Source organism: Ascaphus truei, chromosome 2, assembly GCF_040206685.1.
Source record: "Ascaphus truei isolate aAscTru1 chromosome 2, aAscTru1.hap1, whole genome shotgun sequence".
NCBI classification, from domain to species: domain Eukaryota; kingdom Metazoa; phylum Chordata; class Amphibia; order Anura; family Ascaphidae; genus Ascaphus; species Ascaphus truei.
Genome location: NC_134484.1, coordinates 146323638 through 146350286, shown reverse-complemented (window position 1 = coordinate 146350286; position 26649 = coordinate 146323638). Strand labels below are relative to the sequence as shown.

The 26649-nt window shown below is 43.0% G+C and overlaps 1 protein-coding gene across 1 annotated transcript in view; it reads left to right on the top strand.

The window, feature by feature from the left end:
* MPPE1 (metallophosphoesterase 1) overlaps positions 1-26649 on the top strand; it is a 55352-nt gene that overhangs the window by 11737 nt on the left and 16966 nt on the right. Inside the window, exons 3-4 of the mRNA XM_075585387.1 lie at positions 450-558; positions 9976-10079. Coding sequence (XP_075441502.1) covers positions 450-558; positions 9976-10079 — 213 coding nt within the window. The remainder of the gene's footprint in view (positions 1-449; positions 559-9975; positions 10080-26649) is intronic.

Here is a 26649-nt window from a genome sequence, read left to right as displayed (position 1 = left end):
CTTTCCAAGCTGTTATCCTATTGAATTCTGGTTCCCGAGATTCCTGTGTTTCTGTGTAAATTATCTAAATGGATCCCTGAAGGGGACGTCTGTCTCGTGGGCAACTCCTGTCCTCAAGGGCCACCAACAGGTATGGTTTTCAGGATGTCCCTGCTTCAGCACAGGTGGCTCAATCAGTGGCTCAGTCGAAGAAAATAGGGTGGAATATTGAGCCATCTGTTTCTGAAGTAGGGATATCCTGAAAACCTGATCTCTTGGTGGCCCTTGAGGACTGGAGTTGCCCACCCCTGCTATAAATATAGTCAACACGAGGAGTCAAAAGTAAGCAGAGCCTACCGTAGCTTAGGTTAAAGTCATCAATACCATGAGCAGCAGATTAGCAGAGGCGTTGATGCCGTAAGAATGCAATGCTTATTGTGGTGAATGTCATTGTTTTATTTATTTCGAAGGGAATGGCAAATGGAGAGATCCTACCAGAGTGCCCTCTGGTTACTGCAGCCTGATATTGTCTTCATTTTAGGAGACCTATTTGATGAGGGGAAGTGGAGCAACTCCAAGGTGAGATATGTCCTTATGAACCAAATCGCTGTGCTCCCATTGATAGGATGGACTCCCAAGACAAAGTGAGATAATTGTATCACAGCAAATTTGGAGCATCATTTTCATCACGTGTCAATGAATTAAGGAACTTTCCTCCAAGTGCATCACTATGTGGGGACTATTAATAGCAGCAGCGTTAGGGAAAAGTTACATGACACGTTTTTTTTTTTTTTTTTTACAAATGCTACGTTTTTCAAAATTTGACGTGCAGTCCCCCCCCCGCCCCCAAGTCTGCAATAACATTTGAGAAATTCTGTAAAAAGTTCTACAGCAGAACGTTCTCCAAAAATCATTGTCTTAATGTTTGAAGCATTCATAGACCTTTCTTAAAAGGCTCTACCAATTAATTAATATTTCATTCAAGATACACACTTACAAGGAGGCAGGCTGCGTTTTGTAATTATAGTGGGTATGTGATAAAGATATCTATCTCTCTATCTCGAAATGTTTTGTGCGAGCTTTCGAGATACACTGCTCTCTTCTGGCGGTGTTACAATGAATAAAGCAAGCAAGGTTTAACTTAAAAACAGTGCACCTTGGAATGTTATCTGTGACTGAAACCTATCCCTCACCCCTGTGCAGTATGCGATTTATGACTTGAGGTGTTATATAGTCCCTGAATATGTGTGTGTGTGTGTGTGTGTGTGCGCGTGTGTGTAAATATAAATTTATAAAGTGCCCACAGTGTATACAGCGCTTTACAAAAGGTGCGTGTGGAGTGGGAGTGTATGCCAATGGTTGTGGGTATGTGTGGAAATGTCAGAGGATGTTGCATTACTAAAAGTGTGAGTAGATACTATGTGGTCCCTATTGGTATATAGGGATGGAATTACGTAGAGTATTTGTATGTGTAAGAGGCAGCTGTGTGTGCAATCATATAGCGCAGTTTGTATATTTATATAGATATATATGTGTATTTATATAGATATATATGTATATTTATATAGCAACTGTAAATATTCCTGTATATTCATTTGCATGTCTTACACAGGTCTGCAACCCTGTCTTTCCCCATTATCACCCAGCACACAGCACTTCCACTGCAGCAAGGGATTCTGGGAAATGACATGCAAATGAGCACACAGTGCCACCTTTTATCTCAAGCTCTCATTACATTAACAACCCTTTAGCCAATGCATGCTGCTTTAAACACAGCTTTTAAGCAAGGACTTGGGAGATGCAAAGTCAGTTAACCCACTCACAGACATGTTTCAGCCTTGATGGGTATCATCAGTGTGAGGTTGGCTTACTGACATTTACTCATTTGAGAAGTGCTGTGTGTTGGGCGATAATGGTGAAAGACAGAGTCTAAGACATGCAAATGAATATACAGGAATATTTACAGTTGCTATATGCTATACTGTGGAGGGTTTTTGTCACTTTTTTTTACCCACCATAACTTTAATAAATATATTTATATAGATATACAGTGGTGTGAAAAAGAAAGTACACCCTTTTTGAATTCTATGGTTTTACATATCAGGACATAATAACAATAATCTGTTCCTTAGCAGGTCTTAAAATTAGGTAAATACAACCTCAGATGAACACCAACACATGACATATTACACCGTGTCATGATTTATTTAACCTATGGTTAATATTTAGCAAATTGGGATAGCTCCCGTATATTTCAAATGAAACATTTCATAAACCGCAAAAGCACAGGAGTAATATACTTGGCCACCTGCGGATGCGGCAAGAAGTATGTGGGCAAGGCCCACCAGGAATTCAGTCCAAGGGTCCTGGAGCATATTGGCCGATCCGTAATCTCCTGGAGACTTCCTGTTCCATACAAATTTTATGATGCTGGATTGGAGTTCTTCGAGATCTCTAACCGGAATCTTAATAGGGAGAGTGCGGAAAAAGTACATTGTCCATGGAAGGAGATTCATTTTAATAGATGCAATCTTGCCGATCCATGATATGTTATATTTACCCCATGTTTCTAGATCCTTCTTCAGGTTTTTAAAGAGTTTTGGGTAGTTGAATTTGTAAAGAGTGTCATATGATTTAGTAATGTTGATTCCAAGATGGGGGATACTGTATAATGAGATTGCAATGCGAAATCGAAATTAAGTTTTAGGAGCTTGACTGTGCCATTGGGCAAGTTGACCGCTAGTGTCAGAGATTTGGTGTGATTAATTTTGGAGCCCGACCTACTTCCGAAATCATTGAGAGATTGGTAGATATTTGGGAGAGCGATCAGAGGGCGTGAGCGGGTCAAAAATACGTAATCCGCAAATAACGAGATTTTATAGTTAATAGTCCCTATAATTATCCATGATATGTTGGGGTTCAGTCTAATGGAGGCCGCCAAGGGCTCAAAGGAGAGTGCAAACAGTAAAGGAGACAGGGAGCATCCCTGCCTAGTGCCATTAGTTATCTATATCTTATTAGAGACGAGACCAGCGAGTCTGACTCTAGATGAGGGGTGCTGATATAGGCCTCTGATCGCTTGTAGGAAGTGCCCTGCGAAACCTATATGTTTGAGGACAGAGAATATGAAGTCCCAGTTGAGTCGATCGAAAGCCTTTTCGACGTCTAGAGAAAGGCATAGGAGTGGCGTACCCTCTGCGTCGCTGTGTGCGTCAAGTCTACAATGCAGCGTACATTATCTGCGGCTTGTCTGGTAGGGATAAAACCCACCTGATTGTGGTGCACCAGATACGCCATGTACTCATTCAGCCGATTGGCTAATATCTTGGCAAACAATCAGGTCAGCAACTTGTAGGATCCTCATTTAATGATGTTTTAATTTTGAGCTAGGTAACTATACATGAGAAGGTATGGAGTTGTTATGCCCTGTGATTTATCCAGGGCTAGTCCTATACAGACATACCTCGGTTTAAGGACACTCACTTTAAGTACACTCGCGAGTAAGGACATAGCGCCCAATAGGCAAACGGCAGCTCACGCATGCGCCTGTCAGCACGTCCTGAACAGCAATACCGGCTCCTTACCTGTACCGAAGCTGTGCGCAAGTGAGAAGACTATCGAGCCTGTTACAAATGCGTTATTTACATCAGTTATGCAATTATATGATGATTGCAGTACAGTACATGCATTGATATGTGGAAAAAAGGTAGTGCTTCACTTTAAGTACATTTTCGCTTTACATACATGCTGCGATCCCATTGCGTATGTTAATGCGGGGTATGCCTGTATTGCAACCTAAGTGTTGCACAATCTTCAGCAATTGCCAGCCCAGTGGGCTTGATTTATTTACAACCCCACAAGGTGTTTGCTGCGTTTTTCCCCTGCTGACAGTACATATGTATTTGTCTAGCACTGCACCGGTCCAATCAAAACACATCACAAGTACTAGCTCCACCCCTTCTGCTCCCTCCTCCACTCAGCGACTGTCTACTTAAAGAGTGACATCCGCAATATGGGAGGATCTCGCCCTCTGGAAGAAGCCTCACCAAACGTGCGTCAGAGGGTAGCGCCATGATGTCACGCATCAAGCAGCCTAGCCATACCGACGGGACTGCCACCGAACAGCAAGGATAGCTGGGAGCTGCGGCCCAACACACCGACGGAAAGCTGTACTCAGGTTCTCGTTTAACCCCACAGGCATAGCACAGCCTCGTCTACAGGGACCTCTACTCACGCCTGCCCCCCACCCTCTCCCTCCCCCTGTGTGTAGGGGTATGTTATCGAGGGAAAGAGTTTAAGCGGGAGGAGCTTTATGTGCCATTATGACACCATTCACGGGTCCCATCAGTCATACGCTGTTATTCTATGGCTCCTTTATGCTAATCCTGTTCAGACATCAGATCATACAAATTAGCTATCACAAACTTATGTGCTATTTGTACTGAATGTCAGCACACAGAAGTGACACACTGTGCAACTGCTGTCCATGAGAATAGCCTCTGCGTTCACGGACACCCCCGCAGGGACAGCACAGTCTAGTCTACAGGGACCTCTACGCTGCTTCGCTCCCCACCCTCTTCCCCCTCTGTGTGTATATGTTTTTGAGGGTAAGAGTCTAGTGGGCGGAGTGTAATATGTATACCATGTTTCAGTCCCGATTAGTCATATACTGACTTTTGTTTGTGGTTCTATGGATGTCTGCTGGTATTAGCTTGTCACCATACCAGTAGCCCCCTTGGGCTAGCATGACTGCCCTATATACTGGCACACATTGGTAGTGCCTGTTATAGACATACAGCACCACAGTGCTTTGCTAGTTTTAATATATTTTTTAGATAATTTCATTAGTCTCATTGTCGGATCCTCATCTTTTAATATATATCCATTAAACCTGATTTTAATATTATCATATCATCCAATTCACAATACTACTAGGACAGTTTTTCAATCACCAATTTTCTCCAGTGTAACAGCTGTAGACACAGTATCTGCTTTCCCCCACAAGCATTGAGTGCATGTCTTGGTCCGCTCGGAGTGTCTGTGCTCCGCCCGGATACTTCTGTTTTGTTTTTTGTCGGCCTCATATTACAGCTTTTGTGAAAAACTTACTTCCAAATCCATCGGCTGAGACAAATGAAAACGTTTCTCTGGAAAACCAATCTACCGATAGTAGCACAGACCATGGTCCTCTCCAGAGTGGAGGTTGCAAATTCTCTGCTGATGTCTCCAAAAACATAATATCAAAGCCCTGCAGTTGGTGCAAAACGCCACAGTCCATCTTATAGCACGCAAGGAGAAACCACATCTCACCAGTGTTGCAAGATCTGCAAAGGCTCCCAGTCCCTGAGAAAAGGGTTAATTTTAAGATTGTGACCCTCACCTTTAAGGCTCTCAATGGACTAGCTTCACCCCCTACCTTCGGACCTGTCTAATCAGTAACATCCCCAATCGGGCTCTCAGATCTGCCATCGCCCCTCAACTGATTGAGCCTCACTTTTAAGGTCAATAGAGCAGGAAGGAGAGCTTTTTCCAGAACCGCCCCATGGTGAACAGCGCCCAAATAAATAAATATAGATGTTCATGATTATAACGTACATCATACCCCAAAAGCAATTGTAAAATATAACAATTTCATAAGTAGGGCAATCATTTTAAAAAGTACCGCTTAGCATTGTGCAATATACAGGTATGATAGAAATAAATAAAATAAAAATTGTATGGCGATTTGTGAAATGTTTCATTACTGCAGTATTATTATCAGCCCGGTCCCACAGCTCATAGAGAGTTGGATCTCTCTTACTTCCTAAGCAGGGCAGGGAGGGAGGAAGTGCTGTGCCATGTGGTCTCTGTGCAGAGACAAAAGCAAGTAATGGGTGCAGAGCTCCCTCTGACTGATGAATGAAGCCCCCACTACACCCAAAGTGCGAAGGTACCTCCCCCCCCCACACCTTGTTGCCCATTTAAAAACTCCTCTGCTGCATCAAGGCCTCTTTGTCCCCACCCCTGCTGCATCAAGGCCCTTTTCTCCCCTACCCACTGCATCAAGGACCTTTTCTCCCCTACCCACTGCATCAAGGCCTCTTTGTCCCACTCCTGCTGCATCAAGGCCCTTTTCTCCCCTACCCACTGCATCAAGGCCCTTTTCCCCCTCTACCTGCTCCATCAAGGCCCCTTTCCCCCACCGCCTGATGCATCAAGTCTGCCGCCTGATTCAGAGTCTGCTGCAGTGGGAGCCACAGTTTATTGGACACATGGAGGCCCCATTTCCCTCCCCCCCCCCCACCCTTCCCTCCTGCTGCAGCATGTGGTTTTCCCCTCTCATTCTGCTGACCGGCCCCTTCCTTCCCCTACTTCCACGGACACCTGCCATAAACTCAGGCCACTTCCTGGCTCCTTACATTGACTCCGTCACCGTTTCCACCACAGTCTTCCGGCGGTCTCCCCTCTTAAGGCTCCAACAGTCACAGATAGACTGACAGACACAGACTGCTATTGTGACAGATACACACACCTTCCAAGATTCCCTGCCGCAATACTCACCGTAGACCTGTAGGACCAGAAGAGTCAAGTTCTGGCCCACGGCTGATAGGAACTAGAATCTCCCATGGGGCCAGCGGACAGCATGGCTTAGGGTATATAAACCCCCCCCCCCCGCCCCCCCCCCCAACCTGCTAGTTGTTTTCTTCCATTCTCTTGCCCTCTGCACTTATGTAAGTCCCTGGCTACCAATACTTGCATCTAGCTCTGCAGACTTTTCTGGTACCTTTTTTGTTTTGCCTTGTGTTTCCCTGTGCTCTTCTTGCCACCTGCTCTCTTGTCTTTTCCTACCAATTGCTTTTGTATGTAGCGCTTTGTGGGTATCTTTTTTTTGTTTTGCCTTTTGTGTTAGTGTTTAATACACACACTAAGGTACTATCAATTTAACTTATTTCAGTCTCTTGTTGTTTTTAGGGGTTCCATGTTACCTCCGAGGGTTCCACACCCCTGATACATCACAACATAGACTCACTGACTGAGACAGACACACAGACAAACAAACAAACTGACTTCTATAGTTTCTGGCAGACAAGCATTGGCACATGTGATCATTTCCCCAGCTCTTTTTGGGCACTGTATGGTTAAATTGGTCAGTGCTTGTATATGCTGACCTAGCTGTCATTGAGCAGTGCCAGTATGCAGGGTGCGAGCCAGCAGTGACCATTGGGGGGCTTTATTAATTTTCAAAGGACACAATATAAAATTGGTAGAAATCTGCGGAAAGGGTCTAACCTTGATGTGGCAGTAGGCTTCATATCATTTGGCCACGTTTTTTAATGATTATATAATATGTCATATTGGATGTTCATATCTTTATAGTAGCACTCAAGTTGGCACAAAATAGCCATTGTACTGACTCCCTCCCCAGTCAGCCCTGAGGCACCCGGCACATGCTGTCCTGATCTGTCACTGAGCTGTGGCTCTTTCTCCCACTCACTGCCTTCCTTCCCACCAATTGTTTGGGAGTGAGACATAAGGGCCACTGCTCAATGGCAGCTGATAGACTAAGGAGAGCCGGTTGAATGATGTCACTCAGTCATCCCTCCCTGTCGAGCTCAAACTACTATAACCAAGTATCCTCATCATTTTATTATTAAAGAAACTTCAAAATGTATTTATTTACATTTATTATGAATTGTTTTTTTTAATTCATTACGGTTTACAATAAAAGAACCAAACACTTGTGGGTTTTAGCTTCTTTTTTTTTAATTTGTTTCTTTGTTTTAAACCAAAAATATATTTTTTTGCGAAACATTTTGGTTATCGCTCAACCCTAGTACCACCTTGATGTTACAGACTGAACTCCTCTATTTGGATTGATTAATTGACTTTTTTTTCTGTGGATAGAAATTACAGGAAATTTCACTACAGTTATTTTGCTTGGACCGAGTAGAATGCCCTTGGTATTTAATCCTGGATTAACAAAACACAGAACCCCAGCAAGCTCTTTTTGGAAACCCCTGAGCCCCCACAATATATATATATATCAAAGCTGTGACCATGCAGCAAGCTTAAGCCTATAGGGAACCATGTTAAAAATGGTTATTGAGGCAAAAAGTGACACTGTGTGCTCATTTGCATGTCATTTCCCAGAATCCCTTGCTGCAGTGGAAGTGCTGTATGCTTGGTGATAATGGGGAAAGGTGGGGTTGCAGACCTGCCTAAGACATGCAGATGAGCATACAGCTATATTTGCATATTTGCTTTCCTGTGGAGGGTTTTTGTCACTTTTTATACTCACCATAAATTAACTCAGTATTATGGTTTAGCCTATCCCATAAGCCTCTCTTGCATTCCCAGTAAAATCAACCCCACACTGATGAGACCCATCAAGGTCGAAACAGCTGTCTGTGGGTGGTTTTCTGGGTATGCACCTTAACCCTGGCTGTGCTCAAAGCTGTGACCATGCAGCAAGCTTAAGCCTATAGGGAACCATGTTAAAAATGGTTATTGAGGCAAAAAGTGACACTGTGTGCTCATTTGCATGTCATTTCCCAGAATCCCTTGCTGCAGTGGAAGTGCTGTATGCTTGGTGATAATGGGGAAAGGTGGGGTTGCAGACCTGCCTAAGACATGCAGATGAGCATACAGCTATATTTGCATATATATATATATATATATATATATATATATATATATAATGTCAAAATGGAGTGCTATTGAGCGTGGCATATGTATACAACAGACGACAGAGAAGCCCAATGCTACATCCAACATGACAGAAATACACAGTAACATACTTATATATTCTCTTGAAATAGGGTCATTTAGTTTAACCCTTTGGCCAAAGCGTTGTAAGCTTGCGAGCCACGTCAAGGCAGACACCTGTTCGCAAGTCCTAACACTACCAGATAAAATACTAATATACCTCTATTAGGATTAAAATTATCATTTACCTCTATTAGGAGGGAGAAATACCACAGTGGGTCTATATCCAGCAGAATGAGGAACTTGCAAACTAGGGAAGTGGGGAGGGGCGGGCTTAAAACCTGGGAAGGAGGAGCCACTAACCTCCATCAGCTGGAACAGCTGAGAATGGGTTAACAAAACACAGAACCCCAGCAAGCTCTTTTTGGAAATCCCTGAGCCCCCACAAAATATATATATGTGTATGTGTCAAAATGGAGTGCTATTGAGCATGGCATATGTATACAACAGACGACAGAGAAGCCCAATGCTACATCCAACCTAACAGAAATACACAGTAAAATACTGTGTATTTCTGTCATGTTGAATGTAGCATTGGGCTTCTCTGTCGTCTGTTATTTAATCCTGGATCAATTAAATTTACTTTTCAGTTTCTCTGTGAAAACGGGGTACTTTCAGTATTTCTCCTCTAATTTAAAATGTCGATTTGCCTGGAAATGGAAAATTGGGAAAAGAGATGAGAATTTGGCAGAGATGACTCCATATAGCAGTGGTTGTCTCCATCTGTTCTTTTGGAACTTTTGGATTCCGTGGGAGGTAACTAGGAATTCTTTAGAACAAAAATGAATAATTGTAACCATCTTACTTTTAAAGAACCCATACGTGTTTTATAACAATAAAACATTTAATGCAATCATCTCCTACAGTATAAAAATGACATATATATTTTTTTAAAATAAATTATATGGGCTAGATGTATAAAAATACCCCATTTCAGAAATCGTATGTGTCAGTCAGTACATCAAACAGCCAAGCTGGAATTCCATTTGCGTTGAAAGCAATATTGACAGTATGCACAAATTCATGATCCCTAAAGGGCCCAAACTTACTGTCTTGAAGCATATTATGTCCATCTTCTTCATTCTTCCACTCATTTAACTGAATGCAGTCCAGTAAATCTTGTATCTCCATGGTACTGGGAAAGGGTGCAGTCAGAGGTCTGGCAGTAATGGGTTTAATCTGTATTAATACATGCTTGGTTCTATAGAGTGTTTGACTCCATCACAAAGCATATTGTCACTGTTTCCTCAGGCTTGGGCTGAAGATGTTGCACGTTTCCAGAGCATGTTCAGACATCCTCCACACACTGAACTGATGGTCATTGTTGGCAATCATGACATTGGCTTCCATCATGAGTAAGTATTTAAGAGTGAGGACGGCTTTACATTTTAGAAGCTTTCTGGCAATATGTACTTGTAGAATAGAGGCCTTGGGAGATACCTATCAGAACCGTCACAGTACAGGTGGCGCTTGCAAGCCGACGGTCTGTTATCCATCGAACGGATTATCCGACACCAGATAATGCATTCCGCTGAACGCATTATCCGACATCAGAACGCATTATCTGCTGTGGATTAACATTGGACCCACCATCTGATGGTGGTTTGCGGTACGGATTCTGGCGGATAACCGAGGTCCGCCTGTACTCTTTCAACGGCTGCAGTATCAGAGTGTTGGCGCCGGTTACATGCATCTTGTGGGTCCACATTTCATAAACTGGTCCAGTTAGATATGCAAAACTTTAGTCAAGATTTGCAAGTATTCGACAAGCTTTTGAGAAGAAAATATTTATAGACAGGGCAATATACAAGGAGTAGTGAAGAAAAAAGGTAGTGTATTGCGCTCCTAATCAGCTTTGTTAAACTACCACAGCCAGATGCTCAAAGTGATAGAAAAATGAAGATATAAATGAGTAACTACGATCATGGAAAATGCAGCAGGTATATTAAGATGGCTCAAAACATTGAATAGTGCAAATTTAAAGAAAAAGATTCCAGCGCAAAAAACATGTTCCAAAATAGAAAAATATTTTATATGTAATTAAAGAAACACAAATAAGTGCTATAAAAAACACTAGATTGCTAAGCAAACATAAAATTAAAACGATACAAAGTTACCAGAGGCTCCTTGTGCGTTGTGAATGCAGCTGTTGGCAAAGGCAAGAAAAGTAGCAGTCTTGTGTGTAAGGCACTGCTTATAGGGGAAACACCCGCTCTCAACTCGTCAGTGCAGGCAGGGGCTGATGAAGTATCTTTTATGATACGAAACGCGTTGGATAGGAAATAGATTGTGTGTTTTTTATTCAATTTTTACTTTACATATATATCGTGCTATTTAGTACTTTTTATACTAAATTCCCCTTTTTTGTGCTTTTTTGCACTTATTCATACAAAGATTGGGCGGAGCAGTGCAGTGTTCTATGTCTGCAGCTTTATTGTGAAGCCACGTGACCACTGGAAACATCATACTGGGAGCGGGTGCCTTCCCTGACCTGTACAAGCTGAGGGCAGTTAGCCGGGAGCGGGTGCATTCCCTATCCGCTGGTGAGTGGAGCCAGACGTGGGGTGGATCAGCTGGTCTACACTGCAAACTACTGAGACGTGAACTGCCTGCACTCACGAGCTGAGAGCGGGTGCTTTCCCTATCAGCATTGCATGAACCACAGTACTGCTACTTTTGTTGCCCTTGCTAACTGCACAAGGAGCCTCTGGTAATTTTGTATCGTTGAAATTTTATGTTTGCTTAACCAATCTAGAGCAATATACAAATAGTCTGTTCGAGTTGGTAGTGGGTGATACTGGGGTGTGTCTATTGAAGAAAATAGGAGTCAGCCGGCCTGCTTATTTGCCCAAGGCAAACTACTGCAGGCAGCTAATGCTTGGTGATTTATGATTGACTGACTTTACAGGGTGACCGTGAGGAGGAGATCATGATGAACGAGAGGCCTCACACCCCCTGAATATGCAAGTGCACCTAATAACTGCCCCAGTCCTGGCTACTTTCACTCGCGGCACAATTTCCCAGTCAGTTGTTGGGACTGGACGGGGAGGGATGGAGACTAATCTAGAACAGTGGTGCGCAAACTTTTTCATCTGCGCCCCTCTGCCTGCACATCCCCCCCTTACCTTGTCTCTGGCGTTTCTGACGGACGTCATGTGACCCCATGGCTTCACTTAACGCCGCATTGCCATGGCAAGTTCAGGGAATTTACAGAGGCCTTGTGCGCTCCCCCGGCATTTAATTTAAATGGTTTGGGGAAGAGCGTGGGGCCTCTGCAAGTGCCGCCCCCCTCCCTTGAAAATTTCGTGCCCCCAGGTTGCGCACCCCTAATTTAGAGCACCAGGCCTCTCAGTCACTTAATTCTTGTGTGCAAGCACAGGGCACTAGGGCAGAGCCCAGCACCTCCTGTTACTGTGAACGAGGGAAGCATGAGGTTCCTCCAGCACTGCAAACAGGAAGGGATGCTGAACTGGCTCTAGCAGCCCATCTGTTTCTCGCTTTCAGTGGCCCTGATAGGGAGTAAAGTGTGGACAAGTGTCCCGGACCCAGGGGCAGGAGGAGGACCCAGCTGCCATAAAGCACCAAACAACCAAGTCAAGAAATCGTAGACTACTTATGTAGTATATATAAGTCTATATGGAGGTTAATACCTACAATGTTTGGCCCTTGAGCATGTCCTGCGCTTCTTACAAATGTTGACATAGTAACCTTTAGACTGCAATAAGTTCTTGGGAGATCTTCGTTTTAACCTCCCGGACACCTAATCTTTCAAACAACTATATCTCCTAAAGAAAAAAAAACAAAAAGGCAAATTAAACGGTGATTAGTGGGACTGCTGCTTTAAATTAGCCTTTTCCACCTTCGGGTTTAACTCTCTTTGTGAACACAACAACCATGCAGAAAACTTTGTCGTATTGACAATTGTTCCATGCACAAAAATGCTTCTCAAAAGCTCAGAAAAAACCTGTTGAAATATGATCTATAGATCAATATCAACTTTAAAAGCAAGAAATGCGTGTTTGGTACATAACATAGAATTTCTTTCTTTTGCCGTGAAGGAAAGAAAGCAGGTGCAATTTTTTTTTAATGAAGTTCATGTGTCAAACAAAGCTTATTTGTACCACAATAAAAGAAAACTACGTTGTTTTACATTCTTTAAATGAAATGCTCTGAGCATCTGGAATTGGGTGTTTCTGTACAAATACTTTAATGGTTGACTGAAAAATACCTGTATTTCTCTTGGAGGAGATTTTAAACGAAGGAGGCAGGGGGAGGGACAAGAAAGAGGTAATGGACTGGACAGAATAGATAGGAATGGGGAAATAGCAAGGGGTCATGGAGGGAGAATGGGAGGCAAGTGGTAGTTTGGCAAACAGGGATACCCCCATATTAAATACAGATAATACTAAACTTCTAAAGACTAAAATCAATGGGAAGAGAAAGGCAGGAGCAGATAAGATAAGCACAGACTAGTAACAACCTTAGGCTAAGGCCCCGCTCCCTCAGTCAGCGCGCCCGCACTGCAGACAGGCGGCGCGCTGACAGACACAGACCGCGATATGCGATCTGTAGGGAGAGGGGGCGTGATCAAAATGGGTGGGGGGGCGTGGCCATGACGTGAGGGGGCGGGACCATCACACAGCCCCTCAGCCGCCCCACAGCAGCTCCTCAGCCGCCCCACAGCAGCCCCTCAGCTCCACAGCAGCCCCTCAGCTCCACAGCAGCCCCTCAGCTCCACAGCAGCTCCACAGCTCCACAGTAGCCCCTTAGCCGCCCCACAGCAGCCCCTCAGCCGCCCCACAGCAGCCCCTCAGCCGCCCCAGAGCAGCTCCACAGCTCCACAGGAGCCCCTCAGCTCCACAGCAGCCCCTCAGCCGCCTCACAGCAGCCCCTCGGTTCCACAGCCGCCCCTCAGCCGCCCCTCAGCAGCCCCTCAGCCGCCCCTCAGCAGCCCCTCAGCCGCCCCACAGCAGCCCCTCAGCCGCCCCACAGCAGCCCCTCAGCTCCACAGCCGCCCCACAGCTCCACAGCAGCCCCACAGCAGCCCTACAGCAGCCCCTCAGCCCCTGCAATTGACCGCTCCCTGCGGTCTGTAGGGAGCGGGAGCTGGGACCGTGGTTTGAGCGGGGTGGGGGGCGTGGTTTGAGTGGGAGGCTCTCGTGCTGTTCCCCCCCCCCCCCCCCCCCCCAACCTTTCGGTCCCTCTTTCCCCCCCCTCCCGGAGCCCCCCTCCTCTCCCCCCGTCCCGGAGCAGGCAGGCAGCCTGCGATACGGGCAACAGAGAAGGGGGGGGGGGCGGCGCTATGCACGGCTGCACAGACAGGGTAGCCGCCTCCCTTCCCTCCTCATTGGCTGACTGCTGCACTACGTGACGCGTCAGCGCTTCTGATCACAAGAAGCTTGCAGCATCGGCCGGCTGACGCGTCACAGCACGCAGTCAGCCACGTCTGAAGGAGCCAGTGGGGACCTCCAGACTGGAGGAAAGGAGCTGGTGGCCCGTGGCCGCAGTGGGTTCGCAGCCTTAAATGCATGTTTGCTAATGCAAGAAGCCTGACAGATATAATGGGGGTGATTTAATTAATAGCTGCAAGGGAGCAGTATGATATCATGGGCATTACTGAAACATGGTGCGATGAAACTCATGACTGAAAAAAGGGAATAACCCTTTAAATTAACTGCCCAGAGGGATTGAGCAGATAGAAGGTGGTGTATAGAAGTGTTTATATGTTAAACCGTATATAAAGGCTATTATCAGGGAAGGGGTTTATGAAGGGATTGATGAAAATGTAGAGACTTTGTGACTAAGTACAAAGAAAAATGTTTGTAGGGATATGCTATAAATCACCAGATATCCTAGATTGGTTTCCTCAAACAATTTTTGCAAATGGAAAAGACATAAAAACAAGGCCATGTTTGCGTAATGGGTGATTTTAATTATCCAGACATAGGCTGGTGCAAGGAGATTAGCATTACAACTAAAGGAAACAGGTTTTTGGGGGTGCTAAAAAAAAGTATTTACAACTCAAATTATTAAGGGACTAACCAAGAGAAGTATTACTGGATTTGGTAATACTGTATCAAACAGAAGTAATAACACATTCATGTCAAGGAACTGAAGATAGGACAATTTTAAGCCTGAACAATATAGACACCATATTGTCTGCCTGTCTTATATATAATATATATACACACACACACACACAGACACGACAACGACGACGAAAAGAAGCGCAGGCTCCATAGCATGTAACTGTATAAAATAAGGTTGCATTTAATAAACACAGCAGTCCCAAGGAATTGCACTCACAGGATTCTAAAAGAACACACACGGGAGAGAAATCTCTATAGGGAGTCATCAGGAGGGGTGGAGAATTCTGGGATGTATGGGGTGCACCTGATCAGTATTAACGGCATGCAGCTCCTGCCACAAGCTGGCGTCACCCCGCAGCGTCTTGCAGTGCCTCTCGAGCTCTATTTTTCCCCTCCGTTTTGGATCGGATGTCAGCAAGTGTGAAAATCAGCTGACTGGCTTGCTTCAGGACCAGGAACTCCTTGTACACATGCCTGCACGTGATGACGTCACCACGTCCCTACGCGTTTCGTCGCGTCTCGTGACTTTTTCACATTCACAATATTATTCTCTGTTTTTTTCCTTCTCTTTTTGGGTTTAATATACCATTTTTTCTATTGCCTGGTTTATTTATATTTAATTAAGTGTAGAGTAGTTATATTTTTTATTATATTACTATTTTTTTTTGTTAATTGAATCTACCTAGTATTGCACAGTTAATTCACTTATATTCTATCTTAAGCGCTACATATTTGTGTAGAGAGAGAGAGAGAGAAAGAGAGAGAGAGAGAGATATTAACCAGCGCTTAGTAAAGGAAATATAAATAAATAAAAAATGAAGGCTAAGGCCTCGGACATGGTCAGCGCTTATGCGCGCTGCTGCTCGGCACTGAGCCCCTGCAGCCGCAATGAGAGCGGCTTTAGCAGGGGCTCGGAGTGCAGGGCCGGTCACGTGAGCGGTTCGCCCAATGAGGGCGAACCAGCTCCGTGATGTCACTGGCCCGCCCCCGACACATCCACGGACGGCCGCTTTCCCTGAGCCTCAGCGCGCCTCCGCACTGTTTTGGGCACTATGTCCCAGGCCTAATGCATGTAGAGATTAAGATGTATGCTAAAATATATAAACCAATGGAAGGCTGCTCAATAACGACTAAGAAAATATGTAGTTTGCGCTCTTGCTCCTTTGAAAACCTTTTATAGGTAATCCTTTAGCCCCTTGCTGCTGAAATGCGTGGAGGTAACCCGCCCTCCACAATGAGTCACCGCCGGATCACTCATAGGTAGAAACAGTCACACAAAGAGATACACAAAGAGATTCACAAAGCGCGCTGGGGTAAAAAAGGATATATTGTAAATTGTAGGTGTAAAATCCAGGTAATTCCACTTACAGCGTAAAAATACTTCCAACAAATGATGTCATGCGGGACCGCTTAGGAGTTCCACTATCCTGAAGTGTAGCACAAAGTGTTCCTCTCTGCAGGGTGAGTTAGCAGCCGTTGAGACGAATGCTCCCGCGCGCTGGGAGCAGTAGCTGTTCCGCGTCTCGCCGCCTCTCTTCCTCCCGCTTCCAGGTCTGTGCTGTAGACACAGTGATGTGTGCAGGCCTCCGGATTACCAGTGCAAGGTAAGAGTTGGAAAATTCTCATGCACGGCTAATAATGGTGTAAATAACACCTAGGTCGACTTCATACAGGAATATAGGCAACTCTAAAAGACAGTCTCACAGGTGGACACTCAGTAGTAAACCCACTACTAGTTTCACTCAATACAGCGCTTCGTCAGGTGGCATAGAGTCTACTACCAAATCAGTCATTAAATAGCCCTCTGGTGCCCGCCCATAGGTTAATTGCAAGGCAACATAAGGAAGAATTAACCCCTTAGTGGAATTCCCAAGGATGGGGAAAAAAAAGGGGGGGGGGGTGGAGGTGCTTGTAAGCTTAAAAACATAATCAAGAAAATAATATATATATATATATATATATATGTCCATGTAGGCGAACACACACACACATATATATATATATATATATATATATATATAGGGAACCATGTTAAAAATGGTTATTGAGGCAAAAAGTGACACTGTGTGCTCATTTGCATGTCATTTCCCAGAATCCCTTGCTGCAGTGGAAGTGCTGTATGCTGGGTGATAATGGGGAAAGGCGGGGTTGCAGACCTGCCTAAGACATGCAGATGAGCATACAGCTATATTTGCATATTTGCTTTCCTGTGGAGGGTTTTTGTCACTTTTTTTACTCACCATAACTTAACTCAGTATTCTGGTTTGGCCTATCCCATAAGCCTCTCTTGCATCCCAGTAAAATCAACCCCACACTGATGAGACCCATCAAGGTCGAAACAGCTGTCTGTGGGTGGTTTTCTGGGTATGCACCTTAACCCTGGCTGTGCTCAAAGCTGTGACCATGCAGCAAGCTTAAGCCTATAGGGAACCATGTTAAAAATGGTTATTGAGGCAAAAAGTGACACTGTGTGCTCATTTGCATGTCATTTCCCAGAATCCCTTGCTGCAGTGGAAGTGCTGTATGCTGGGTGATAATGGGGAAAGGCGGGGTTGCAGACCTGCCTAAGACATGCAGATGAGCATACAGCTATATTTGCATATATATATATATATATATATATGAAAAGAAAAAAGCGCAAACCTATATAGCTGTTAAAAGAAGGAAAAATTTAATAAAGGCAAAAAAAAGCTTGGTTGCTGGATAAACAGATATAACAAACACAAAATAAGCATAAATAAATAATAAGTCAATACAAATGGGATAAAAGAATAGAGGAAAAATATATGTCGAAAAACTGTGTCCAAAAAGTGTCCAATAGATCTATTGTGAGGGAGTAGCACTTGTAGATGATAAAGCACTTAAAAATTTTCCTTAAAAAAATGTTTTCCTTATTTTTAACAGCTATATAGGATTGCGCTATTTTCTTTTCTTGATTTTCTAGGATAGGCATATCTCTTTAGAGCTGCATCTTAGTTTCCTATTTCTCCTTGACCAGTGCCTGATATTCTAATTACACAAATATTAAATTTATCTATCACTTATTATTTCATCACTTAGTGATAGTCCTAGCGCTGATTTGTTTTTGTTATATATATACACAACATATTTAATACACAAATATATTAATTATATTATAATAGGAAAATGTATAAAATAAAATGACCAGATTCACTGGTGAATAATATATTGAATGACTGATAAGGCTGCAACAGTAACAAAAAATATACATGGCTATACAGTACAAATAACAACAATAACATAAACATAAAAGAAAAGAGTCAATATTAAAACAGATATGCATTGGCTAAAAAAAATATATAAATATTACATGACTATTTCAGAAACGGGGTTAGTTCAATATAATCGTTTAATCCCCCTGGGGATCTGCTTTGTAATGTAAAAATCCAGGACTGTTCTTTTTTGGCGATAGAGAGATCCTTATCCCCTGCCGGATGGAGTCAATAACTCTCTCAATCCCCATATATTTGATTCCCTCTGTTTTACAGTCCTGATAATCTCTCAAATAAATGGTTTGAGCGATTTTTCCAATTTAGGAATATTCAAAATGTTCCTGAGGTGTTCCGTTATCCTGATGTTAAATTGCCTCTTGGTTCTGCCCACATATTGCAATCCACAGCTTCATTGTAAGATGTAGATTACATATGTGGACAGACAATCAATGTATTGCTTTACAGGATATTCTACCCCAGTAACAAAAGATTTAATAGATTTCGTCAGCATCATTTTAGGGCAAATTTTGCATTTGGCACATCTGTGATTATCTATGATTCCCAAAGTATCCCTGAGGTCTTTTTTAGAGGCATGTTCCGTGCTTTTTAAAAGGCTATGCGCCAGAATGGTTTTAATCGTGGATGCCTTTTTGAAGACCACACGTGGTTTTTTTGGTAAAAATTTTGATAAAAGGGGATCCATGTACAAAATGTGCCAATGCTTGTGTAAAATTCCTTTAATGGAGGAATGAGAATGATTAAATCTGGTAAAAAAGTAAGGGGTATCTCTTTTATCTTTCTTTTTTTCTTCGATATTGACAATACCCCCTATAGGAAATGCAGAATTGATGTCAGGCCCCACTGATCGGGGTAGACCAGATAGCCCCTTTCTAATCTGTTTTTTATATTTTTTTTGTTCAATAAAGTTTTTCTCTTCATTTTTGAGGCCCTTTCAAAAGCACCAACAAGCTGTTTGTCATACCCCTTCTGTTTAAATCTCACAATTAATAGTAGGGATTGTTCTTGAAAGATGTTATCATCGCCACAATTGCGCCTAATGTGCAAAAAATTGGCTGAACGGAATGTGCTTTTGAAAAAGGTTTTGGTTTGGATTTTACCTTCATCAACATAGATGGTTAGATCTAAAAAATGGATTTTTTTCCCCCACTGATCCCACAGGTGAATCTGAGGTTAAGGTCATTTCTGTTTATGGTATCCACAAAGGCCTGGAATGTGGCGTCATCACCATCCCAGACCACCAAAATGTCATCGATGTATCTCCTCCACAGCTTGAGCTGTGGGGGAGACACATCGAGTCCCCATATGTTCCAAGACACCCACCACTCCATATAGAGGTTAGCGAAAGATGGAGCAAACCGTGTACCCATAGCTGTCCCACAAAGTTGTAGATAAAATTGTTGATTAAATAAAAAATAATTGTGGGTTAGAATGAAGTGAATGAATTTGTGAATAAACGGGTGTTGTGAGTAAGGAAGAGTGCCGTGCAATGCCAAATAGTGATCTACAGCGTGAAGACCTCCCTGGTGTGGAAAACTAGTGTACAGTACCTGAACATCTAATGTGGCTAACTTATAAGTGTCTTGCCAAACAAAGTCTTGAAATAATGTGAGAACAGAGGTAGTATCCAATAAGTGAGAAGGAAGTGTGGAAACTAGTGGTTGTAGAAAGTGGTCAACATATTGGGAAAGACTGGCAGTGAGTGAATCAATACCTGAAATGATAGGGTGCCCCAGTGGGTTAGTTAGAAATTCGTGTATTTTAGGTAAGTGGTAAAGAATTGGGATGGTGGGAGCTGAACGACAAAGAAAATTAAACTGGAGTGGCGAGGACACCTGCAGCTCTTGCTTCACTCAACATCAACCTCAGATCCACCAGGTATTCTGCAGTGGGATTCTTATCCAATTTACAATAAGACAGAGGGTCTGATAGTAACCTATCAGCTTCTCCACAGTAATCCACCCTGTCTTGAAGCACTATACCGCCTCCTTTGTCCGCTTCACGGATGATAATGTTATTATTGGATTGGAGATTTTTTAGGGCTTTTTTTCTCCACTGGAGTAAGGGTGTTATTAGTATTAGTTTTCAAAACACCCTTAGTGCCAAGATCATAGAAATCCTTCTCAACCAGTTTGTTAAATATTTCAATGTGGTGACCCCTTGAGTGATAAGGGTAGAACACAGACTTAGGTTTGTAAGAGGATGTATAATTGGTAGATCTTCATTAGGATCTACACCTCCCTCATCTGCTAGACTCATTAGGTCAACAATGGCCGCCTGTTTGTTAATAGTAAGGAAATCCACAGATGGATTGGCATAATATTCCGTTGTTGATCAATCACGAATGAAATGTCTACCCAAAGTAAATTTTCTAATGAATCGTTGTAAATCTACATATAATTCAAAAGAATCCACTCTACTCGTTGGAGCAAAGGATAAACCTTTGCTCAATACTCCCATTAGTGGAATATCTACTGAGAGAGGAAAGGTTAAATATGCCATTTGAAATTAGTGTTGCATTATCTGGGTTACTTTTTTGGACAGATTTATCTCTTCCTCTTCCCCCTCGCTTTCCTCTCCTGAATCCTGTCTTTTTCCTACTAGTGGATTCCGTTGTTCTAAGGCTGGGGCCTTAGAGGGGTGAGGAGTTCCGAGCCGCGCTGACGCTGAGGCGTGCGCGAAGGGAGGTGGTTGGAGGCGGGGCAGTGACGTCGCTGGGCCAATCGCCTGCGACGAACTGACATCAACGTCACGGCGCCGTGACGTTGACGCTGCTTCAGGCTGATTGGATGTTTTTAGCCGACAGCGCGCTGATAAACAGCTTGGCTGTCGGCTGAAAATCCCAAAGCCTCAGCATGCCTGCGGACGCTCGCGTGAGCCCCCTCTCAAGGCATCCTCATTGAGGATGCAGGGGCTCAGCGCTGAGCGTCCGCACGGCTCAGCGCGGCCTGTCCTTTCTATGGACTCGGCCTAAGGGGGGTAAGTGATTGGGATCCCATGTTAATTTTAGTTGCCGCTTCTTCTCCAGCCTGGCTAAAAAATCATCGCTATCACCCTTTTTTTGGACAGTTAACAGTGGAGCAAATTGGTTTTGGAGAGGGATTGGTTCAATTGTCCTAGGATGCTGTGGATTGGGGTTCTTTTTTGGTTGTTGATGTTGTTGTGTTTGATATCTCCCTGATCATGGGGTTGATATCCCCGTTAATGATTGTTCTTATGTTTTTTTCCATGGTGCCAATTTCCATTTGTATTGGCTCCATTACCCCAAGTGGGTCTATGTCCATTCCTCCTATCTTGTTGTTTAGGTGTATATCCACTATGTTCACATTGGAAGAAATTATGATGTTTTTTCAGAGGATATCTCCTTGGGATTCTATCTTGATCTCTCTGTCTGATGGAAAATGAAAAACCTACATTCAGCTCCAAAAATAGCAATGGGAACTCACAAAACACAATGAGAAATCCCACAATAAGTCGTGAATAATGTCCATTTGTATATAATGTGGATCCTTAATGTTGGCATCCGCAGCATGAAGCAGGTGAGAAACTGATATATACTCTGGTGTCACAATAGTAATAACGAGAGAAATCTGGAAGGGGAAAGGTGGACACTAATAGAGAACTGGTGGGGAGTGTGAGGCAGTGAATACGATACCTTTACATCTCCAATAGTATTTAATCACTCCAACACAATTGTTTAATATCTAAGTTATTATATATATTTAGATAATCAGATATTTCTATTTCTATACGATTTGTTTGATATATGATGTCTTAGACTCACACAATTGGTTTGAGATGGTTATAATACAAGGGGCAATCTTTGTCATTTTATTTCAAAGAGAAAACAATTCTTTTGAGGTTAATAGCTAGAGATTTGCTATTCCTCATATATTTCCCCTTTGTATAACTATATACTTATAAACAACAGGCACCTAATCATGTTCAATTGACTGATAGGGTTGCCATCAACACAGAGACATATACATATGTAATTGGCACCATAACAAGTTACAATCACCTGTATGTTCATCAGGTGTGTTTGAGTTCAGAGGAGGGGCTATTTAAACTCTTTGCCACACTGCCCCTATTACACTCCTTGAGAAAGGGCTGCATAGCCTGAAACGCGTGGGAGAATTGTCCTATCCTGTCCTTAGTGTTTTTTGTTTTTAATATGTAAACCAATAAAACTTTATTTTTCTACTTACCTGGTGAGTTGACTGGTGCTCATTTTTTGGATCTTGCCATTCTACCAATCTTCTACTTACCTTGATCTCTCTGTCTATCTGGTATACTATCTTTTTGTTGTGTGGTAACCAAACCTTGATCAGGCCTAACAAGTAAATGTGGTGTCTGTGGAATCTCTACATTTTTCCTTTCATGTTCAGCTTCGTTACTTATTGGTATTTTATCCCAGGACCTTTGTTGGGTTAATGCATAATCCTACTTGTCTCTGAGGAATTTCTTATTTTTAATAATCATAATACTACTTTCAAGTTTCCTCAGTTTGGAATTTAGATCCTTAGAGAGTTGGGGTAGTTCATCTAAGCAGGGTATCTGTAAAATCTAATTCTTAATAAGATTGATTTTCGTATCCAACTCATTCAGCTCAACAAGGACTAAATAGATCCTAAACCACATGTGAAAACAAAAAACTGTAAGCGCACACTCCTGAGATAAATATAATATAGTAACAATTTAATAAAGAATCAGTACATGATAAAACAGAACTGAAGGTTGAAATGACAATCCTAAATATCTCCCGACGAAGTCTGTTGAGTAACTGACGAAACACGTAGAGTGCGTCATTGCGTTGGAAGCTGCGCTACTGGAGGACTCGTGAGACGTGATCAGCTGTTCCCTGCCTGTTCTTTTTTGGAACATTGCACCATTTGATTGAGATCTGAGGTTCCTGTTTGCCGGTTCATTTCCTCCTGGAGAAAGGTACAGTGGCTCATTTACCCCGGTCGTGCTGGGAAATACATCCGCAGAACATCGCAAGGGTGCTCTCCCTGACATATGCAGACCTTGACGACGACCGGTAAGATACTCCCTTTAGCATTTGCATATATCCTGGCTTTCACTGCTCACAGATATGAGGCGTCCAGCTGACAGGAGCGCTATTAGCGTTTTCAACTGATCAGCAATACATCTGGGCTTATTATCGTGAGAGTGTGCCATCCATCTACTTACTGGAACTCATTTTACATTGCTTCTATTTGGAGTTTAAAGTTCTTCACCTATTTTACCAAAGGAGGATTTACATGGCATATTAATATACGGGACTCATTACAGACTGATCTTACCTCAGGATTAACCCCTTACTTGCTGCAGCATCCTCCGCTATTCCTTATTATTCCTCTGTATTTATTGTTCATGTGCATTTTATTCATTTAGGATTGTCATTTCCACCTTCAGTTCTGTTTTATCATTTACTGACTTTATTAAATTGTTACTATATTATATTTATCTCAGGAGTGTGCGCTCACAGTTTTTTATGTGTGTGTATATATGTGTGTGTATATATATATAAATATGTATATATATATATATACACACAAACACACACACACACACACACACAGTAGCCCCCTTTTGTGCTCATCTATGGTGTGTGCTGCTGGTAGTGAACCAATTACTGAGAGCATGGGCATCTGGGAATTGTAGTCTGAAATAGGGACACATGACATTACAGCCAATGAGTGCAAACATTTCAGAGGGGAGTGAACCTGGAACTGCAGGAGAGACACAGGGAAGAGCATGAGGAGACCAGAGCTGGATAGATTCAGGAGAGCAGCCCCTGTCTCAGATAGCTGCACAAACCTGAATGCCTTCAGGTTTGATCAGTCCGAGTCCCGCTGAGCAAGAGGGGAAATCCACTGAGGGAGAGCAATACCTGGTGCAGCAAGGCCCAGCAGATCCGTGGTGGAGAGTGCACGGAATGTTGATTGCTGTCAGAGGGATCCTCATCGTAAGCCAAGTGCAGTAAAAAGGGTACCAAAGTATTTGCGAAGTACAGACATGCTACGTTTATACACAATCTAAGAGCTCTAATTGGGTGCACAGGTCCTTACACGCAGGGTCAGGTGATCACGGGGAGAGACACGGGTACATGCGCAGCGTCATGTGTGAAGTGTTTATATCTAATTGCGTTGTGTATGTACTGAATGGTTCTCACGTTTGAGGATCATAGTTATATTGGTGCCTAGCGATAATTACATTATAAATACCCTTGTGTTATAACTATTACTGCAGCCTGCCTCCCTCCCTTTGTCTGACCTACGGCCACGTGTGGGGGTAAGGTATGTAGAAGCAGGACTCAGGCCCCCGCCTCAGCAGTAGATGTTAGTCTGAGGTAAATAAGAGCGGGATTACACACACACACACACACACACACACACTCTCACACACTCTCACACACACACTCACACTCAATTAGTTCATGCAGAATAAATACAGAGCTGAAATATAATGAGGTATAATTTATTTTCTAAAAGAACAAGGTTATTGAGCGGTTAGAACAAGGCCGCATTTCTTGTTATGTTTATGGAGGCATAACTTGTCTATAGACAGGAAGAAAGTACTACGAAGAGGCCATAGAATATAATGAGACACAGACTTTAAGGAGTAGAATGTAGGAGTACAGGATGGCATAGCAGGTTTTAACAAACATACTGATAAAGAGCACAGCTGGGGAAAGACTGGGTGCAGGCCCATATTTGGGAAGGTCCGGATGTCCGGGAGTGAGGTATACTTGATTAGAGAAACACGTAGGAGGAGGAGACAACTACGGGTCACAGTCTGATCAGTAATAGAGCAAGCAGACATGCCTCATTGTGAGCTCTGAAGGATGGTATTAGCCTAATTGGCCTGAGGGACACCGGCCTGCCTTAGAACACAGCCTACCACGAACGGGGATACCATCATATCCGGTAACTGACATCATACCCAGATTCCTGTGCCCCACGTCACTTCCGGTATCGGGGAAGAGGTTTGAGCACCAGCCAGCCACAGCACCAACCAGTGAATGTGAACCTACTGAGACCATCACCCAGGAGACGACATCACTTACCTAGCGACACAACAGCGCGGTCAAATTCGGCAAGCTACCACTTCTACCTCCTTCAACCCATTCGGCACCATCTGACGGGGAAAGGCTTTTGAGCTTTACGGGAAAGCAAAAGTGTTCTGAACAGCCACTTCTGGCACACCGGCAGCAGTCCCAGTGCTTTCAGGCATAGTCCTTTGTGTTTTTTTTATTATTTTTCTTTTTGTATTTATGCTTTCAATTATGCACTGCCTGTGCTTAAATTATTGCTATTTTTTTTTACCTATAAAATTGTTTTTATTCATTGCTTTTTTGTGCTTTTTCTTATATTTTTCTCTCTGAGGTTTTCGTTGCATTAATTAAGGATTGCTTATCCTTTTTCTGAGAGGCTGCATTGATTCTGCATTTAATAAGAATTTGGACGTTAAAACACAAAGACTGAACACTGTTTATATTGTTTCAACCCCAAGACTGATCAAGACCCTGTATGTGAGCACCTCCATTGGTTCATGTCACTTACAATCACACATGTGGTTTACTTTATATCATTAGGTTATTTACTTTAATTACTGTACAAGGCTATATCAAGGCTAGCTGTTAACGACTGGCAGTGTGGCAACAGTTATAGCCTCATCCCCATTTCCAGGTATTAGACTCACCATTCTCCCACTATTTAGGACACAGTCATTAGACACCAGCTTGTATGTACATTGGAGCCCGTGTTTAAGCGCATCAATTTTTTTCTGTGCGCATTTTAGGTATAAAGGTTATATGTCTGTATGTATTGAAATCAAATACTCATAATGGAGAATACCTGTAAAGACCTACATGATGCAGAATGCCTTCTATTGTTTCTGAATAAACTGGAACAAGAATCAATCCGTGGAATTATTGACTGGTGTAGAAGTAAACAAACACAATTCATAGCAAGCTTAGAACCCCAAAACCTATCATATACATATATATTTATGTCAAAAGGAGTGCTACTGAGCTTGGCCAAATGTATACAACAAAAGACAGAAAAGTCCAATGCTACATCCAATGTGACAAAATACATAGTAAATAGTATATAGTCAAATACTTCAATAATAATATTCTCACGAGTAAGGGTAATTTAGTCAAACCCTTTGGCCAAAGCATTATAAGCCTGCAAGCCACGTCAAGGCATATCCAGATTTGCAGGTCCTAACACTAAACTGAAATCTCTCTTTTACCTCTGTTGGAGGGAGAATGGCCGCAGTAGGTCTGTCCATACAGCAAAATTAAAAAAAAAACTACTACTTTAAAAAGTGGGGATGGGTGAGCTTAAACCCTTTGAGTCCTAGAAGGACTTGGGTAGACTTGAAACTTGGGCAGGTAAATGGGCAGATGAGGTTTGATACAGATAAATATAAAGAGAGGGGAGGGGGGGGGAAACAACAAAGAGAGGCGCACTCTCCTAGTATAATATTGCTGGAGCAATTTAATACAAAGCTAAAGCAACAATGGTTAGGCTAAGGCCCCGCTCCCTCCGTCAGCGCGCCAGCACTGCAGACAG